Consider the following 21,305-nt stretch of genomic DNA (forward strand, 5'->3'; position numbering starts at 1 on the left):
TTTTGAATTTGAACGGTTTTTATATTTGAACGGTTTTTAGATTTGAACGTTTTCAAATTTGAACATTTTTTAATTTTAACATTTTTAAAAATTAAAGTTTTCGAATCTAAAAAAATATAAACAAAACCGAAAATAGAAAAAAGAACAGAAAACAGAAAAAGAAACCGGAAAAGAAAAAAAGCAAAAGCAAAAACGAACTTCACAGGCTAAACAGATCTAAATGGGCCTGGCCCATACCCGACCAGGGGGTGTGCTGTGGCCGGTAGCCACCGACCTGGTCGGTGTATAGGTTTTGCCACCAGAATCATCCAGTGAAGAAGACAGCACACGACTCGGTTTTCTTAACACTGCATAAGGCCCAGGCCCAGGCCCAGGCCTACCAAACCAAACATTCTGCCGAGAAACCCGGCGTTTAAAACCCGATGAAATCTTTTCAAAATTCTGACACTCGCCTCCTTTCCCCCTCCCGAAACCCTAGCCTCCGAAATGGACGGCGACGACGGCCACCTCGTCTTCGACTTCGAGGAATTCCTCGACGGCCCCGCCGCCGCCGCCGCCGGATCCGGTTCCGGTCCCGCTGCCGCCGCCTTGCCGACTCCCGACGCCCTCGGCCCCGCCGCGGCCGGGCCGCACCGTGGCCAAGCCCGCCGCGGCGGCACCGTTCGGCAGACCGTGTGCCGGCACTGGCTGAGGGGCCTGTGCATGAAGGGCGACTCCTGCGACTTCCTCCACCAGTACGACCTCAAGCGCATGCCCGTCTGCCACTTCTTCAGCGCCTTCGGCTACTGCCGCGAGGAGGACTGCTCCTACAAGCACATCACCGAGGACTTGCCGCCGGAGTGCAGCATGTGAGCAACATCCCTAACCTTACCTCTCTTATTTATCCGTTCTACTATGGGTTGTCAATATCTTAGCTAGGGATTCAGAATTGCTGTTAGGGTCGGTTTTGGTCATAGATCTGAGTTGGGATCTGTGTCATGTTATTTGTTAGGGATTCTAGGAATTCAAAGACGTCTTGGGATTGTTAGGGTCGGTTTTGGTCCTAGATCTGAGTTGGGATTGTGTGATCTGTGTCAAGTTTTTGTTAGGGATTCTAGGAATTCGAAGACGTCTTGTGGGAATTCTTAGTACGTGTTCTACAAATTAAATCCACTATCAAAAGTTTGATGATCGCCTTTGGGGTGGTTGTAAAATTAGATAGGTCAAATGTGTAATTTCTTTTTATACTGGTGATAGCACGATTAAACATTGGGATTGTGTAGGTTTCTTGGGCAGCGTACAATTGTTGCTTTTCTTTGATAATCTAATTTAATGTCACATCCATATTGGGTTGTAGTCTCTCTAGGTTATTCCTAATGGACGTACTACCTTGAAGCTTGAGCAGCTCATGTCTAGAATTATGTGTGTGTACTCTGTAGGGTGTAGTGTTCGGTTCCCATGGTTGGTTTGACATGATATTTAATTTTAAGGTTTTCTGACTTGGACTCACCTAGGAGAAGTGATTGACTCTATGGGGTTTAGGATTGTATATTCTATTATTCTTTGAGTAGGTAGTGGCGTCATATGCAGTTTTAGGGTTTTCTGAATTAGATTCTTCTTGGGAGGAATAAATTACTCTCATTATGCAACTTATTGCATTAGTAATTGACGCAGTTCGGTTGAATTCAGTGCTCATGCTGTGTGAATTTATGTAGTTACTAAATTTGATGGAAGTATACTGTTATCTAACTGAACTCAGTTGGTAGCTTTTATTTTAGCTGATACACTATGGTAATTTTTGGCGCTTCGATTATACTGTTTTCGTATTGTTCATTTAATATTGATTTGATCTTTAACTTATGTGATGATTCATATTGTTACTGACACTCCTGTCTTTTTATGCAACTTAGTTCGGTCGAATTTAGTGCTCATGCTGTGTGAATTTATGTAGTTACTAAATTTGATGGAAGTATACTGTTATCTAACGGAACTCAGTTGGTAGCTTTTATTTTAGCTGACACACTATGGTAATTTTTGGCGCTTCGATTATACTGTTTCCGTATTGTTCATTTAATATTGATTTCATCTTTAACTTATGTGGCTATTCATATTGTTACTGACACTTCTGTCTTTTTGTGCTACCCACTAGATAATATAATGTGCTCTGTGGTTTGACATCTAAGTTTCAATTCTACTTTCCTTGTACCTGTTGTAAAAGAGTGTTGTCTAAACTTTAAGCTAACCTGTGTTCCTTTTTAATCTGAATTCCAGGTATAACATGGGGTTTTGCCCTAATGGCCCTTTTTGCCAGCACAGGCATGTTAGGAAACCTGGGCCGCCGCCTCCTCCTGAGGAAGTCGTCAAGAAGCTTCTACAGATGGAATCCTTGCACTATGGCTCATCAAGCGGAACAAATCTGCCAAGAGATAACAAAAATAGTCAGCAGGAGAAACCTCAAGTCCAACCTGGCTCGGTGTTAAAGAGTCGAAAATTGGCTGCAAAAGCTACTCCTGTAGTGAAACAACCTGCTGCACATCCTGTTCAGACAGCAAATCCACAGCATGTACCACCACCAAACACACTACAGAAGCAACAACAAAATGTTCAGGTGCAGGGTGTCCTTAATGGTTCATCTGACCAAGCTACTGTAACTGCAAGCCCACCTCCACAGGGGCAATCAAGGTTGGTAGGGGGCCTCTAGAGGTTTTGTGAAGCTTTCAAGCATTTTGGGTGAAAACGACAAAACATAGCGTATACCTGTTACCGTTATCTGTTGGACATTGTGTTATCTTGTTCTGGTTTTTATGCTTACCGTCTTCCTGATAGATTTATCGGCTTAATATCCAAACTTATTATGCAGTGTTCTTCACTGTATATTAGCAAGAGTTGCAATTCTGTTTTATTGTCATGCTAGAAAAAAAACTATTTTTCTCTGGATTATGAGATAATCTAAGCTATGGCTAGGCAATTAAGCTGACTTATAAATCCTTCAAGTTATTAGTAGATGATGCTTGTGCCTTGTCTCTAGACGTACGTGTCGGAATATTTATCCCACTTGAGATTTTTGGGTGAAAACAACATTAATGGCCGTTATGCATGTATCTGTCTTACACATTAGGGACTGTGTTCTGGTTCTTTATGCTTCCTGTCTTCCTAATAGAAATTTGGGCTTAAATCTCCCAACTTGTTCTGCAGTATTATCAACTTTGTTTCAGCAAGAGTCATAATTCGCTATTGTATGATTGTTATGCTAGAAAAAAAACACTTTTCTGTGATAATGAGACAATTTTGAGCTATGGCTAGGCAAGAAAGGTGATTTCTATACGACAGATGCTATTTAATAGAAGAGGTTTATGCCTCGCCTTTAGATGTACGCACGATTTTGAGTTTCTGTATAGTCTCTGAGATGTTTTCTCAAAATCACGGCGACTTGCAACACTTATGGTGACTATACAGCGACTTTGTTCACTATAAACTGAGTGGCAGGCTTGGCGACTCACTTATGAGTCACTACTCAAAACCCTTTAATGTACATGCTTGGTTTCACTGCTCAACTCAAGCTCTTTGCATCGTTCGATTTGGCAATTTGAACATGAAATTTCACTTGGTTGTTTACCTTTTTATGTAATTTGGAACTGTGCCCATGGAATCTCGTGAGCACATTAATGCACTATATGAGTGTTGGAATTATGCTTATGGCAGTATTTGAGCACATTAATGCACACATTGATTTCTAGCTACGTGTGACATTTGTATGCTCTAGGGACCATTGTAGTTAGTGATTTCGGTGTTATTTTACTTAATATCTAGTAATCTAGAGATGCGATTTTGAAAGATGTCATGTTGGCCTGCCATTCCATAATTTGCTATTTTCTTGTCCATTTGCGTGATTCCTTAAAACATCCAATCTTCTAGTGGTGAGTTCTAACAAATTTATGTTGATATGTTCCATAACTAGGTACTCTGTTGTTAAAAGTTGCAACCAGGAGGATCTGGGAATATCAGTTCAGCAGGGTATTTGGGCCTCCCAAAAAGGAGTAATGGTGTCATTTTAATATTTTCCATCTCTAGTAGGACTTGACATTTCCAGGTGAAAATTTGTTCCGTCTCAATAGCTCACATACACAATATTCCCTTGGTTACACACTGTAGTATAATTTATGCTATAAGGGAAAAATATTTTTGTTTTTTCTATATATGGTTGTACATTAGTCATACTCTCTCCGTTCCACAAAAAGCTTCTCAACTTTGTCTAGATTCGGATGAACATAGACATATTTTAGTTATAGATACATCCGCATCTAGAAAAAGTTGAGAAGCTTTTTTTTTAAGATGGAGGGAGTAGTATTTATTTCTTTCCAGAATGGAACAAAAAAATATCTCACTAATTAATGTAGTTAATTGATGGTAGAGGTGAATTGGTACTCTCTTTCCTTTTTTGACTTGCATATCATGACTTCATGAATCATTTATTAATATGTACTAGTTCCTCTAATTTGGTACGTGCTGTGTCGTTTAGCTCCAACCACGTGGAACAAGGATTTAATAACAGTCTTTAACATAAGTTGATCCAACTGCATGCCCAACTCTAACATCACTACCAACATATATGGATAGGGACATTTAGTGGAAAATATTGCCTCTAAAACTAGAGTGCAAGTATATACAGACGAAGTAGACTTGCTAACATGACATATATTTTTGACTGAACGTGGTAATTTCCTGTAATATCATTTGTTATGCAACATAGTAGTTTAAAGTATACTAATATTATTCTAGTTGGATACATCAAATTGTGGCTAAACTCGCTTTTTCAAGGGTTGTGCAAAGGTTACTTCTAAGTTTTGGTGGTCGAGTTGGAAATATCAAGTTCATTATTGTCAGAACTTCTCTCCAGTGGCTCAAGGTATTTGACTTGTTATCCAAACTCATTTTCACTTATCATCATTTTACATTATTTCTTCCCAGTAACAAATAGTACTGCACTTTCTCGCTGATGGAATGTAGGATTTGGTAGCATAAATTAGACAACACTAGATGATATCCCGCGCGTTGCTGCGGAGACTTGTAATATTTTTATGTTAAATCTAATATTTAAGTTAGAACCTTGCAAGAAAATATCTTGAAATATATTGAAGGACACTACATAAATGGTGCAAACCCAAATAGAGTATAATATATAAGATACAATTGTTTGCTCTATTAGGTGGCAATGCTCACCATGTTGCTCACGCCGATATGGAATAGTTAACTCATGAGCGGATACCATGAGAAGGAAATAATATAAGCTAAACATTCTTTTTCAACTTAACTGAGCAAGGATAGAAGTCTTGCATGAATGCATGCTGAACGACTTAAGTTACAAAAACATCTAAAAAGGTTCCTCGGCAGAATTTCATTTACTCTTCCAAAGCTCAGCCGCAAACCAAAAATGAAAACCTACAGTGTTTGCTAGATGATTAGGATTGATCAGGCAGTAATATAGAATGGGTAAGGAACAAAGGATAGTTAATATCAAGTCTGAAACGAAGAATGTAACTCATCATGCAGTCTTGAGTGTATGAGGTAGCCGGTACATATCTTTAGCCTACAATAAATGAAAAGGATGCTGACTTATGAAACAACGTATGCTGATCACTTGGAGGATACTCAACCAGATGAACTGGAAACAAAGAAGTATACAATCTGATTGCAATAGCAATGAACCACCGACAGCAATCACTTAGAAACAATCTTGAACAGCATAGATAGAAAACAATTTTTTTGTAAACATGATCTAAAGTGGCACATACAATTAAGTTTTTGGAAAGTTCAACAACTGAAAACATATTAATAGTGGTACTGTTATAGTTTTTCTACAGAAAGAACGGAACACATTTGTATTGCTAAATAGATACTATAATATTTCTCTATCCCTGCAACGAGCAGCAGCTAGACGATAATACATGGACTAACATCTCTGAAAGAGTAAACAAAATTATAACTAAGAACATAAGAAAGCTTCCATGATTAGCAAATCAAGCTAAAATCTCTATTACATACCTTTAACTATGCATAAATTACGTATTTCCAGGAAGATGCAACGCCATCGAGTCCATGATATACCAGACGTTAAGGCAGAGGACAGAAGAGGAATGCACTTCCAATCTGTGATCAAACTCTTCACCTATTGAGATGGCAAATCTAAGAACTTAGTAGTAAGTACAATACCGGAATATTAGTATTAGTTTAGCACCTTATCTCTGCTCCTTTCCGTCTTTGCTAGTTCAGATGAATACTTCCGGCCAAATTCCATCAGCCAGCTGCTTCAGGCAAGATTCCAGTAAAATCGGGGTGGACTTGAGTGAGCAGGATACAGAATCCAATAAAAATTCAACCAAATTGTTGGAGACAAAACATCGAAGGAGTTTTTATGCCGTAGAGCAACCTAACAGATTGACAAATAGAGAAGCGGAATCTCGAATAGACAACTACCAGAGAGGGGACTTGTGGTAGATATGGACGCGAGCAGGCCTGTGCCCTGGATGTCCATGCCAACATGGGGAGCTTTTTATACATGGAGAGGCCGCCTGGTCAGTTCAATCTACAAATTTCTTGCGTATTTTTGGGGCAATCATGGCTGATGAATGCTGGGCATGATAGAGCGGTTTCACAAGCATTTGTGGCGAGAATGGAATACGTCGCAGCGAGAGGATTTGTGGTCATTAAGTTGTAGGTCACAGCGGCGGCGGAGAACACCAACAGGGAACACGAACAGGCAGGAGGAAGGGCGAGCGACTGCAGCGTCGACTCGAGGAAGGGCAAGCAGGGCAGGGTTGACTCGTTCAGCCCATGTACGGGTGTGTCATTCAGCCCAATTAGGGACGCTTAGTCCACAAGCAGCGACACCCAGCCCATGGAGAAAATGCGGGACAGGGAGCGCGAGCTAGACTTTTAATCCAGTGACGTGGCTCGCTGTGAGACCAGCAAAATGGGGCCATCTATTAAGAAAGAGAAGATAAGGTTATACGTTCACACCACACTTAGCTGCATGCTAAATTGCGAATACTTGTTAATTGCAGAGAAATACAGTGAGTTTCTGTACCATTCCATGCTTAGCATAACATCTAACATCAGATCTTCTGTTGGAGTTGTACCTTAATTTTATTAGTATTTTATGCTGTTGAGAATAGAGCATAGAAATAACTTTGTTTGGTTACTAATGGAGTTAATTAATGCCGATCTTGATTAGCAAGCGTGAGCCATTTCTTCCTTTTTTTGATGGTATCATGACTTCATGAATCGTTTATCAATATGTTCTACCTCAGATTAGTTACTCCCTTCACCCACTTTTGTAGAGCATATTTTCGTTGAGCGCATTAACCAGGGAAGAGATCACCAAGCTGATTTGCTCCCAAAAAGGTGATTCGTAGGCGCGTTTGAGAATCCCTCACACATCGTACGGGCCCTTAGCTCAACCTTCTAAGCTCTGGCCTTGCTTCACTTGAACGGCGATGCCACGTGCGTCATACCTGTTTATGATAGAGATGAGATTTGAGTTGGATTCTTGAGGAACTCTTTTGAGATGTTGCAAGAATTTAAGTTCCTTTTTTCTAGTCAACTACCCCCCTTGATAGTACTGCAATACATACGTAGATACACCAACAGAAAACCTATGGCAACCAAAGAGTGGGAAAAAAAAGCAAACTACAAGAAAAGTAAATTAAGGTTGGGGCGCATGGGTTGGTGATTTCCATGCAGTCCTATCAAGTGCCAAATCTGTAGGTACAAAAATTAACAAATACATACGATTCAAATAAAATTCGCAAATCTAGTCTTTAGGGGTGCCTTCTCTTTTCTCATTTTTGGGGGTTCCACCATTGACTTCTATCCAACAAGCAAAGGGAAGAAAATCAGATATAAATTTGTCAGTCTCTTATTTGCCTTGTTATTAATCAACCAAACCCATTAATGGTTCTATATGTACCTTCAATGCTTGCCACTAGGCCTGAGCGTTCAGTTAAACTGAACCGATCAGTTGGTTCCTCGGTTCAGTGGGAAATGACCGATGGAAAATCAATTACCGATGGTTTGGTTCACTGAAGGTTTGGTTCAGTCCTTGGTTAAGACCAAACAGGTTCGGTTCAGTCCTTGGTTAAGACCAAACAGGTTCGGTTCAGTACTTCAGTCCTTGGTTAAGACCAAACAGAATCGAGGTTACGTGAGTAACAGCAGCAAATGCCAACCGATGCGTTCGATTCCGAAAAATCGGACAACATTTCTTGAATCTCCATCATTTAGAACCGGAAAAGAAACAGATAAAAAAAATTAGCGGGAATTCTTCCACCGCCGCCACTGCAGCCTGTTAGGGTGGACAACTCGATGGCGGTGCACAACACATGAGAGGCTAGGGGGAGTAGGAAGAGGAAGGAGATGGCGCCTGTAGCTGTCTGCTACTGGCGGGAGAATAGCCGTGGCAGCTAGGTTTATGGAGGCGAGGCAGGTGGATGGGGAATTGATGGGGAATTGATGGCGTGACAAGCATGATGAGGCTGCTCGTGCGACTTGAGAATGGAGCGGGTGGGAATCGTGAGGGCTCAAAGAGTTAGGTAATCGGCTGGTCTTTTCTAATTATTCTTACCCATGTTCGGTTAGTTAGGCCAGTTTGGGGTACACGAGGCCTAAGACCGAATCAGCCGAAGTAACTTCGGTTTTCGAGAATCAGTGACAGAATTTCCAACAGATATAAGCGGTTTTGGTTTATTCTGTGTCGGTCCGTCCCGGTTCTTTTGGTTCGGGGAGTAATGTTATCGGTTTATATGCCCACTCCTACTTGCCACCCACACCTATAACATGGATCTCCGCCATGATTTTTGAGTCGCCGAGTAATTGTAACAAGTAGTTAAAAAATAAAATTATGCCTATTCGGTTGGATACATCAAATAATAACTATTTTCAAGGTTTGTGCAAAGATTATTTCTGTTTTTGGTGGCTACATTTGTGGTTGGGTTTGGACTTTTGGAGGTATGCTCAGAGAAGTCCAATATGGCCAGAACTTCTCCAGGCTTAAGGTACTTTAAATTTTTGAACTTAGCTACATTTCTGTTTTGGAGTATACTCATTTTCATTTATCATCATTTCACATTATTTCTTTCCAGTGACAAGTAGTACTATTTCTCAATTTGATATGCATTTACATAGCAGGTTAGACAACATAAGGTTGTACATTCACACCAATACTGCATGCTAATAATTGGTAGTTCTGCTTAATCGACAAATAAACTTTGGTGAGTTTCTTTACCATTCCATTCTCTTAGCATAATATAATATTAAATGACAGATCTTATGCTAGAGACATTTCTACTAATTTATACTTGCTTTGCCTTAAAGTTGAAATTAACTAGGCTGAATTCACAAAGAAATCAAGATATAGGAGCCAATGCTGGAACTTTGCCGGATATTTAGGCTTACTGTGGATGGTTTTCATAGGAACTTTGGGCAAAAGAATTCAACATTCCCTGTGGTAGTAAGGCAGTTAGGAGAGTAGGGGAACTAAGTAAATGTTACAATCGCCGTCTGGGAGTTTAGTAAGGAAAATTGAGGTAATCTTATACTTGCAGTCTGAATGCATGCTAGCTTTGAAAAAAAATACATGCTAGCTTAATATCTTGGGCCTATTTCATAAATAATTTCCCTCTGTGAGTTCATATTGACTGGGTATGAACACTGAAACAACAATATACACAACTAGAGTAGAAGCATCCAGGTCAGCTAATTGATGTAAGCTTATACGACTCTGGAATATTCACTACATTAATGAATACCTCAGAACTGGAAGAATCTACTTTATTGTTTCTAACCATTTGTTACTTCATTTGCGACAATTTGTGGCTATGAATTGAAATTCTGGATTTTTTTTTTGTTCTAGGATGCGCTGCTCGCTGATGAGGCACTGGAAGTTGGTGCTGATGAAGGCGTTATGCTATGTGAGGAGGAGCGAAGTGAAGAGAAGTATGAGAAGTTTTGTCGAGCTAACGAAGGAATCAGAAACATGATGGTTTCTTTGTCAATGGTGAATGCAGCCACATATTTCCTAGCGATTTCAGGGGCCTCTGCCCAATAGTCGTATAATTCATGAGTATATACTTGCATGTACTATCTGCATCCACTGCAGCACGGGTCACCTGCTGCTGTTTTGCACCCGCTGTTGGCATCCCGCCTCCGAGTGGACACATGTAAGGCAGTGTTCATCATATCTACAAGAAACAGCTCATCCACCACGGAGCACTGCTAGTTTGCTACGTTGTGGTGCTTTGATCTGATTCACGCCCCCACTCTTTATAAACCTCTTTGCTTCGAAAATGTTTATATTGGGCATGCAGTTGGAGATTTACTTTGCTTGTTGGAAGCAGACATTGGTATTGTTTTCCTGTGTTAGTATGCCATCTTGCTAAATATAGAAGTTACAATCCAATATCGATTAATCTATATTTTTCTTATGAGCTGTACTATCGACCAACTTTAATCATCAATTACTAATTACTAATTTACTACCAGTAGGTAGTATTGCCCAAGAAAGAGAATTTGCCTACGTATAAACAACACTTGCCAATTAGTTATAACTGCCGTTTTACACTCAGCTTTTGTAGGGTTAGTTATTGTTGTTGTTTCCTTAGGTGATCATGTGTAGTTAATCTATTAAAACCATGCAGAGGACTGGTGCGCACTGTACTTTATTATTATTGACTAACACTGTCTTGCCATATGATCATCACATTGGTACACATCATGTTATATAGTAGTTTATATATGACTGGCACTCTGTCTTTATATAATCTTGTTTTTTCTTTAAATTGTGTAATTTTAGTTGTGTCTCTTTTCCTGATTTAAAGAAACAGACAAAATTCACCTTGATTATGTTCGTCCCATGAGGCCCTGTTTGTGATGTAAAGAAGCAAACAAAATTCGCCCTGATTATGAGTCCCATGATTGTTTTCTAAGCTGTTAAAATTGCACAGCTTGTTTGTGAACTAGCTAGGAGGCCGAGGCTTATTTGTTCACTCACTGATAGCTACTTCTCTGAAACTGCAGGAGCTCTCATTCTGCGATGATGGTGTTTGCAAATTTCAACCTCAATGGATCAAGAAAGAGTCATGGTCCATGCTCCCTAATGCATCGTTGATAACCTTCCATGTCATTTCTTGCTGGTTTGTTCATGATGGATGGTTAGAAAATTGTAGCCCAGTATTGTCATGTAACTCGAGTTAACCAGTTTCTTGCTGGTCTATATGACTGCATGTATGCAGTGTAGTCTACAGGCATGTAGCGAACGTGATGGTGCATTGAGAAACTACACAAATGTACGGGCTTGAATTCAGAACTATGTGAACTATACTGATAGAGTTTGGATGATGTTGTTTTAATAGTACTTATGTTCTTTTGCTGGGCGATTCACCATTTATGATTATGTTAAGGTCCATGTGTTAATGGACCATGTGAAAGCTTTCACCTGTTTTGCTCTGATCCAGTTTGAGGTTTAGGTATAACTGGCTTCTTGGGGGTTGCTGAAGACAAATATGTTCTAGTTTATGCCCATATTAGCTGGAACTTTTTTCCTTTATGGGAAAGCAAGTAGTACATGGTACTTTACCTATAAAAGCGTCCAGTGGCTTCATAGTTCATGTTATATATTCAGTATGTTTGAAAGAAGACACATATTTTACATCAAGTTTACAGTATGGTACAGTGCAGCAGGAAACACTGAACAAAGAACAACCACACTGCGCAAAAGGCAAGCCAAATGCGAAACTGATGGTTTTGACACATTACCATTGTTGACCACACGAACAGTTTGGCGGCAATGCTCCACCTTCAATTTTGGCGCCCAAAAAAAGGCGGTCAAGGTCATGAAATGATGTGATACGGTTTCAAATTTGGATCCCGAGCTAAAGAAAGGTTTGGTGGGTGGTGTGTGAAACAAACCCAAACCAATTGTAAGTTGTAACACATCGGTAGTCAAAACGTTGTCAAATGCAGCAAGAGCAGGAGAAGCATGAAGACCTGAGGAAACTGATATGTGATGGGGAGAGGCATCACTTCCGGATAGAGCACTGACCCCAGGAAAAAGAAATCTTCCCTTTTCCAGCCATTGATTCAACGGTTTGGCACTCAAAATGGTCAATCGGATGGGAACCCCAAAGGCACATGGCAATGCAGCTCCATGTCTGTGCAGGTCGTTGTCTCCAACAATTGGTGCTCTCGGGCCACTTCCCTCTTGGATCTATCTGTATGAGCTTTTCAGGATGATGCATAGCACTGCGATGTACATACTTGCCATGGTACTTCTTTTTACCGAGAATAACACTATTGAATGCTTTCTCATGACAAGACTAGAAATATTAACCAGGAAGAAATTACAACATTCCTGGAGTAAGATGTTTAACAACATTGGTGGAATAGGTTCAGACACAACATTCCTATTTATAAGTTGGTTATAGATACTGAAAGTACAGCAAACATGCTCACTGGTCCATAACCTCGGTTAACATAATTTCTTGAACCAATATTTTGTTTACATTGCCTCCACAGCACAACTCTTGCCGACACTTTTCACACCTAGATAGCTAGTTTGTGATTTTTGGTATGCTCTAAAAGATGCATATTGTACTCAATAAAAGATTTCAAATTTTCACAGCAACATGCAGACTATTTATGATCTAAGGTATCAAATGGAATGAAATTTTCTCCGAATACAAACCAAACTATTTATGATTTACTGGATTTTTTCAAATTTGTCCGAAAAGTTTAAATCTTTTTACCAGTACAAAATCTGAGCCAATCTGATATAAGTAGCCAAAATCAGTGAGATGCTTCCCAAAGCCACCCCCGAAACCCTAATCCAGGAAATGGACGGCGACGACGGCGATCTCGTCTTTGATTTCGAGGAAGACCTCGACGCCGTCGCCGACGCCGACGCCGCCAGCTACGGTTCCGCTGCCTCGGCCACGGCCACGGCCACGGCCCCCGCCTTGCCGTCCTCCTACGACAACGGCCCCGCCGCGGTCAGGCCGCGCCATGACCAAGGCCGCGGCAGCTCCGCCGAAACCATGATCCACGAAATGGACGGCGACGTCGGCGATCTCGTCTTCGATTTCGAGGACGACCTCGACGCCGACGCCGCCGCCGCCGGATCCGGTTCCGTTGCCTTGGGCGCGGCCTCCGCCTTGCCGTCCTCCTACGACCTCGGCCCCGCCGCCGTCGAGCACCGCCATGACCAAGGCCTCGGCAGCCGCAGCTCCCGGCAGACCGTGTGCCCGTACTGGCTGCTGGGCGTGTGTATGATGGGCGACTCCTGCGAATTCCTCCACGAGTACGACCTGGACCGCATGCCGGTGTGCCACTACCTCCACTCGTATGGCTACTGCCGCTTGCCAGATTGCGTCTTCAAGCACAACACCGAGCACCTTGAGGAGTACAGCATGTGAGGAACATCCTATCCCTATTTTTTTTTTGAATAAAGGGCATATTCCCCATTTTTCTTGAACTAGCACGTGCTTTGCATGTTCCGGCATATAAGTAGAATATAGTACTATAACATGAACAGAGAAAGCTGTGAGTGTAGTCTTAGGAACGAACCCGGGGTTGCTCTCGCGAAAAGATTGTACTAAAGAAAGCTAGAAAGCTCAATTCCAAGCAAGCAACCTCTGGTCCATGGGTCGGTGAACGAATGGGTTTTGGGAAATAGAGAACATGGACTCGATTGAACAAAGGTGGTTGAATAAATAACAAAAAAAGTAATACTGCCTCTGATTCAAATTAATTATCGCAGATTTAGATAAAGTGTTGCGTAAATCTGTTTAGGTTTATTGAACCAGCGGCAATTAATTTGGATAAATACGGTGTTCTGAAAAATGCCCCATCTATTCGGACATCAGTTGTTTCTAAAGTAAAACATGATTATCTTTGACCAATGTATTTAGAAAAATTGGTATTTACAACCCCAAATCAGTATTGTTTGATTTATTTTGAAATATATTGTCATATTCTAATTATTCAGTATCACAGATGATAATTATTTTTGCCAAAATGGTCAATATGATTAATTTTTGGCTTTTGAAAAACTAACTCACCCTAATAGAACGAATAGAAGGAGTAATAACCTGAGATGAGTACTTTTTTTAATACCTTGAACAGAAGTATAACCTATTATGAAGTATGGACAGCTCAATATGAGCATATATATTTTTGTGATTAGACGCTCGAAAAAATATTAATGGTCAATCTTACGTGCACTAACATTGTGATTAGATGTTAAACAATATTATGGCCCGCGGGACCTTGAGAGAAGAGGCAGACCTGGCCTGGTAACTCATGGTCACTTAATTTGCTGCTCGTGGTGGCAGGTTTCCAAAAGAAGTTACACGTGCGCGTCAACACCTAATTCAGCTTGAAGAAAAAAAAAAGTCATACTCCCCTCAGAGGTTTTTCCTTGCCGTATACTAACATGGCCAGTCCAGGTGTTAGTCTGCATCGTCTCGACTCTCGAGTTCTCTATAACTTTGGCTAGCTTCTAGGAGTTTCACACACATGCTTGGGGTAGACTGATTGGGTGCGCGCAGGGGTGCTGAATCCAGTCCAGGGCGTCCGTTAGATCAATCCTGATGACACTTGATGAACGGCTGATAATAGTTTTTCATGCATATCAACGGCCCTCAGAGGTTTTTCCTTGCCATATACTAACATGGCCAGTCCAGGTGTTAGTCTGCATCGTCTCGACTCTCGAGTTCTCTATAACTTTGGCTAGCTTCTAGGAGTTTCACACACATGCTTGGGGTAGACTGATTGGGTGCGCGCAGGGGTGGTGAATCCAGTCCAGGGCGGCCGTTAGATCAATCCTGATGACACTTGATGAACGGCTGATAATAGTTTTTCATGCATATCAACGGCTGCTGTAGTTTTAGACGCTTTCAAGCGTACTCTGTCTCAAAGTTTTATCTTCTGCAAACCAGCCCAATAATGAAGATTATGCAAAATTCTTGAAACTATATTAACAGGGTCATCAGGATAACTATTCCTAAACCAAGCCCCATTTCTAACTTTCCACATGCTCAAAAAGAACAGCAGCAACACCTGTAGCTATCAAGTTATGGATCTTAACACTTTCAAAACTAAAAACCCAATTGCAGAGTTCTTCCATTTTGGTAGGCACCTCTGCAAATCCAGGGCACAAGCAAAAACACCCCAAATGTATGTTGCAACTTCCTCTTACTAAGTCATGCGATGGATTGTACCTGTTAATATCTTAGCTATGGACTTAGAATTGCTGTTACGGTCAGTTTCTGTTTTGTTATAGTTAGATGTAGGGATGAAAATGGAGCGGATACGGACGGAACTCTGAGTGCTGCCACATTTGTTTTCATATTTTTTTTGCGGAGATAAAAACGAATACAGAAACCCTGAAAATGAAAACAGAAGCAGATATTGTCGGAAACTGATACAGACCGAATACGACGCGGAAATGGAGCAATGCAGATATATGCTGGAACCAAGAAAACCCTTGAATCATGCAAAAAAAAAAGCATTCAAGCGAATCAACAAACTTGTTTCCTAATTCTACTGTGCTGCTCAAGTTACCATGAACTGGAAAAGGTCGAACAGTGGAAACCTCCTCAAATGTATGAAGGGATTACTTGACAAGGTCATCTAATGGGATTTGTGCATACACATCAAACCTAAAGCGGGAATTTCATTTTAGCCGGAAACAGAAATTCCGTTTCCGTGTCTGTTCCGACGGAAAACGCTGTTCTGTCTCCGTTTCCATTTCCATCAAAAAGTTTCCATTTCCATTTGCGTTTAACAAAATTCAGTTTCCATTTTCATATTTCCATTCCGTTTTCATTTTTCCGTGGCAAAGTCGGAAACTTTCCGCTCCACTTTCATCCCTAGTTAGATGGTCCTAGGTCTGAGTTGTGATTGTGTGATCTGTTTGATGTGATTGTTAAGGCTTCTAGGATTACAAAGCAGTCTTGTGGCAATTCTTTGTATGTCTTCTACAAATTAAATGCAATCAAAAGTTTGATGACTTAAGATGGTGGTAAAAATAGGTAGATCAAATATGCAATTTATTTTTATACTAGCGATAACACGATTAAACATTGGGATTGTGTAGGTTTCTTGGGCAGCCTACAATTGTTACTTTTCTTTGAAAAATTAATCTGCCATGGCAAATATTGGTTTGCAGCTCATCTTTAGAATTTATGTGTGTGTACGGTGTAGGGTTTAGTGTTATGATATGTGATTTTTAAGATTTTCTTAATTGGACTCTTCCTAGGAGACTAGTAAGAGCGCACATGTAATGCATGTCCTGGCTATCATTAATCTATTGTTGTAACAATAACAATCACTCGAGAAGGTTTTGTTGAGGTAGTGATTACTAAAAGAATATCTCTCTTCATTAAGCTAATCAGCTAGTAGCACATATGATTTTACATGCATGAATTATTACATTACTATACTTCAGTTGCATGAACTATAAATACGATCGCCGGATCAACGAAAATATCATGCTTCAAATGCTCTGATCAAACTAATAATGACACTAATCTTTGGGGCCAAAAAAAAAGAAACTTTCACGCTGATAAATGTACTTAGCTGCATACAGAAGGTATGACACACACATCAACCAATAAAAGCATGAGCTAGAAGGCATGATAAGCAATATGGATTCATGGATGGTACATCTCTTGCAAAGCATTTTGAACTCGTCAATATGGAATATATTAATGCAACATACTAAGTTCTGAACTCGTCAATATGGAAGGTATGACACACACATCAACCAATAAAAGCATGAGCTAGAAGGCATGATAAGCAATATGGATTCATGGATGATACATCTCTTGCAAACCATTTTGAAGTAGTCAATATGGAATGTATTAACGCAACATATTAAAAGCATGAGCTAGAAGGCATGATAAGCAATATGGATTCATGGATGATACATCTCTTGCAAAGCATTTTGAACTCGTCAATATGGAATATAGTAATGCAACATACTGAGTTTTGTTTCTTTAATCGTGGTTGGTTTGTCTGAATCCCATAATTCATTTGGAAGACAGAAATATCACATGCTGATTTTTATTACAAATAATAAAAGACATCCATGAATCAAGTATATTCCTGCAAAGAAGCCAACATTCGAGAAACTGAAAGTTAAATAACAGAACTTCTTCACCTTGGGAAAAGTGCCACTCTGTCGGTGTGCCCAACCCGCAAAAATACATTTCAACTTTCAAAGCGGAAAGCCATCAATAAATGAGAAGGTTTAAATTGGTTTACCGGGGAGGCTCTCATTCCCCCCCTCGTCTCTCTCTCCTCCTCCCGTCTGTGAGAGCCCCTCGGCCACATCGAGCCTCTCTCCCCCTCCTCTCCGGCGGCTCGGCCGGCCGGAGACGACCGGGGAGAGGGGCTCGGCCCCCTCTGTATAGTTCTAGGGCTAGTCTTCTAGGTTTTACCCATGTGGATTTTGGCGAGATGCCATGGGGATTCAAGCTGTTGAGGTGTTCGAGCTCCTCTTGGCGGCGGTTGGTGGCGGCGTGCTTGCTCCTGGTGCTCCGGCGGGAGGAGTCGGAGGCGAACACGGCGGCGCCAAGATCCTCTTCAATAAAGCTCGAGGTGGGCTCTCCAGATCGGGGAGAAGGGGTCGATCTACTTCCTCTGCTTAGCCATCATGGTGATGGTCATGGCAGGAAGTGTCGATCTATTCTCCTTTGCAGATCTGCGGAGCGGTGGTGCTGGAAGATTGTGGTTTCTACCACTGGCTTTCTCTGGCGAGTTCTTCAATCGGGGACCCAAGCCGGCTACTCTGCCTTGCCCCCAAATTTCATGGTCGACAGGCGACCCTCGACCAGGAGCTCAACCTCCTCTGGAGGCTCTCTTCAATCTCGCGCTGGAGCTCGCCATCACTTATTCTCCAAGTGGTTCGTCCCCGGAGGCGTTGCGATGGCCGGCGCGGTTGATTCTTCGTCGGTATGGAGAGCACATCGAGCTACCTCCTCTCCGATCTCGGTGCTTTGCGCCTGGAGGTCGCCGACGCGCGGTGGAGATAGTGCCCAAGCACTGGATTGCGTTTCTCTTTTTGTTGCTAGGGTCCTTTCAGGGCAGTAGAAGCAAAAGGGCAACGATGTAATTTCTGTACCCACCGCTAGTATTGAATCTTCCTGGCCTTTCGAGGCCATCTTTGTTCAAAAAAAATTGGTTTACCGGAATCTAATCACCAAGCTAGCTTATTACACCTATGCAATACTCCGTAGTATGCATCTCTAAAGGACCATCAAATAATAGATCAATTGGTCTCCATTCTTTTTCCGAACATTAGAACTCAGTTGTAGAGAACTTTTGGATGCCACATGGCATTTTAAACTAATTTTCTTAAGATGTGGTTTTTCTCTGCAATCTCTTCTAGCGTATGCAAGCCTTATGCATACATGCCAGCCATGGTTTTGAAGGCGTTGCTTAGGCGCCAAGGCGCCCGCCCTCCGCCTTGGAAAATCGACCGCTTTAGGTGCCTAGGCATCCAAAGCGCCCGCCAAGGCGTCGTTTAGGCGTCAGAGCGCCCCAAACCGCTCTAAGGCGCATTAACGCCTTCAAAACCGTGATGCCAGCTGCAGCAAACCTATAAATACATAGCAAAATAAGCTAGAACCAATGGATCATTATGCAGCCACGAAGGAACTCAATGTGCAAAGTTGGACTGTATACAGAATTCTTTTCTGAATTGGATTCTTCTTGGAGACATAACTGACCCTTGTAATGCAACATAGTGCATTAGTAATTGACGCAGTTAGGTCAAATTTACTGCTCATGCCATGTGAGTTTCTTTTGTTGCTATATTAGATGGATATATACTATTATTTAATAGTATTTAGTTGGTAGCTTTTAATATAGCTGATACACTATGCTAATTTGGTGCCTTCGATTAAACTAGTATTTGTAGTGTCCAATTAGTATTGATTTAGTCTTTAACTTACGGGATGACTGACGATTCATATTGTTATTCACACTTTTGTCTCTTGTGCTACCCACTATATCATCTAATGTGCTTTGTGACCTGACATCTAAGCTCCAATTCAACCTTCCGTGTACCAGTTGCAAAAGAGTGCTTTCTAGCTTTAACCTAAACTGTGTTCCTTTTTTTATTTGAATTGCAGGCATAACGTGGGGTTTTGCCCTTATTGCCCTCATTGCCAGTACAGGCATGTGAAGAAACCTGGGTCGCCTCCTCCGGCTGAGGAAGCTGTCAAGAAGTTTCAACAGATGAATTCGTTAAACTACGGCTCATCAAGTGGAATTTATCAGCCCAGAGAAAATAACAGTAATCAGCAGGAGAAACCTCAAGTCCAACATGGGTTGGTGCTAAAGAATCAAAATTTGGCTGCAAATGCTACTCCTGTAGTGCAAGAACCTGCTGCACATCATGTTCAGACAGCAAATCCGCAGCATGTACCACCACACATACAGCAGCAGCAACAACACAATGCTCAACTGCAAGGTGTCCCTAATGATTCATCTTCAAGCCCACTTCCACAAGGGCAATCAAGGTGGGTAGGGGGCTTGTAGAGGTTTTGTGAAGCTTTCAAGCATATTGGGTGAAAACGACAAAACATAGCGTATACATGTTACCTATATCTGTTGGATAATGTGTTCTCTTGTACTGTTTTTATGCTTCCTGTCTTCCTGATAGATTGATGGGTTTAATTTCCGAACTTACTATGCAGTGTTCTTCACTGTCTATTAGCAACCATCCTAATTCTCCGTTGTATTGTTATGCTAGAAAAAAACTATTTTTATCTGGATTATGAGATAAATTAAGCTATGGCTAGGCAATCAAGGTGATTTCTATATGCTTAATGTTATTAGTAGATGATGATGCCTATGCCTAGTCTTTAGATGCACACGTTAAGCTATTTATCTCACTCGAGCACTTTGTGTGAAAAAGATACATGGCCGTTATGATGTATCTGGCTTACACATCAGGGACAATGTGTTGCTTATTCCCTTTATGTGTCCTGTCCTCCTGATAGATTGTTAGGCATAATTTTCAAACTTATTCTGCAAGGTTATTACTTCACTTTCAGCTTGAGTCACAATTCTCTTGTATTATTATTATGCTAAAAGGACACCTTTCTCTGGACAATGAGACTAGAGTGTTTGGTTAGGCTTAATTTTTCCTTTTTAGACTTCGGCTTATAAGCCAAAAAAACACACCTAAATAGGTTCTTTTGGCTTATGCATCTAGCTTTTGTCTGGATGTTGCTACATGATTGTATAAGCTAAAATCCAAAACCGAAGGCACATATTTAGGTGTTTTTTGGCTTATAAGCCAGAGACCAAAATCCAAAAGTAAGCCTAGCTAAACACCCCCTTAGCTATGGCTTGGCAAGAAAGGTGATTATATATGGCTGGTGCTATTTAATAGAAGAATCTTTTGCCCTTTCTTTAGATGTACGTGTTGGGATATTGGTTTCACTCCTCACCCTGAGCTTTTTTTTTGCATCAAATGAGGCAATTATAATATGAATTTACACTTGGTTGGTTACCTTTTTTATGTAACTTGGAACTGTGCCTATGGAATCTAGTGAGCACATTAATGTACTATCTGAGTTTTTGAATTATGCTTAGCAATCTTTGAGCACATTAATGCGCATATTGATTTTGTAACAACTTGTGGCATCTGTATGTTCTAGGGACCATGTAAAAGTTGATTTTGATCTTATTTTTTGTGGAACATCTAATAATCTAGAGACAGAGATCTTGAAAGATATCATGTTGACTTATCATTCCACAATTTCCCTATTTTCTGGTCCATAACGTGCTTCCTTAAAACAATCGAATCTTCTAGTGGTTCAAAGTTCTAACAGATTTTATTATTATAAAAAATAGGTACTCTGCTGTTATAAGTTGCAAGATGGAGAATTTGGAAATATCAGTTCAGCAGGGTATTTGGGCCTCCCCAAAAGCAGTTACGATGTCATTTTAATATTCTCCATCTCTAGGACTCAACATTTCCAGGTGAATAATATGTTCCGTCTTAGCTATGCAATAGCGAACATACACAATACTCCCTAGGTTAGGCACTATAGTTTAATTTATGTTTAAGGGGAAAATATTTATGTTTCTTCTAAACATTGTCGTACATTAATTATACTCCCTCTGTCCTGAGGTGTCGCAGATTTATCTAGATTTGGATGTATCTATACACTAAAACGCGTCTAGATACATGCTTATCTAGAAAAATTTCTGACATCCTTATCTGGACAGAGGGAGTAGTATTTATTGCTCTCTAGAAT

General features: G+C 40.9%; 2 protein-coding genes across 2 annotated transcripts; both read left to right on the forward strand.

The window, feature by feature from the left end:
• Positions 1-486: 486 nt before the first annotated feature.
• On the forward strand, positions 487-11,401 carry LOC124689136 (zinc finger CCCH domain-containing protein 45-like). Its single transcript, XM_047222717.1, has 7 exons — positions 487-848; positions 2,251-2,661; positions 3,938-4,069; positions 4,798-4,885; positions 8,919-9,560; positions 9,887-10,030; positions 11,050-11,401. The coding sequence occupies exons 1-3, from the start codon at positions 487-489 to the stop codon at positions 4,032-4,034; spliced, it is 870 nt and encodes a 289-aa protein (XP_047078673.1). The 3' UTR covers positions 4,035-4,069; positions 4,798-4,885; positions 8,919-9,560; positions 9,887-10,030; positions 11,050-11,401.
• A 1,462-nt stretch (positions 11,402-12,863) lies between these two features.
• Positions 12,864-21,181, forward strand: LOC124689137 (zinc finger CCCH domain-containing protein 45-like). Its single transcript, XM_047222718.1, has 3 exons — positions 12,864-13,438; positions 19,167-19,556; positions 20,899-21,181. The coding sequence occupies exons 1-3, from the start codon at positions 12,864-12,866 to the stop codon at positions 20,993-20,995; spliced, it is 1,062 nt and encodes a 353-aa protein (XP_047078674.1). The 3' UTR covers positions 20,996-21,181.
• Positions 21,182-21,305: the final 124 nt, after the last annotated feature.

Source organism: Lolium rigidum, chromosome 2 (genome assembly GCF_022539505.1).
Source record: "Lolium rigidum isolate FL_2022 chromosome 2, APGP_CSIRO_Lrig_0.1, whole genome shotgun sequence".
Taxonomy (NCBI): Eukaryota; Viridiplantae; Streptophyta; class Magnoliopsida; order Poales; family Poaceae; genus Lolium; species Lolium rigidum.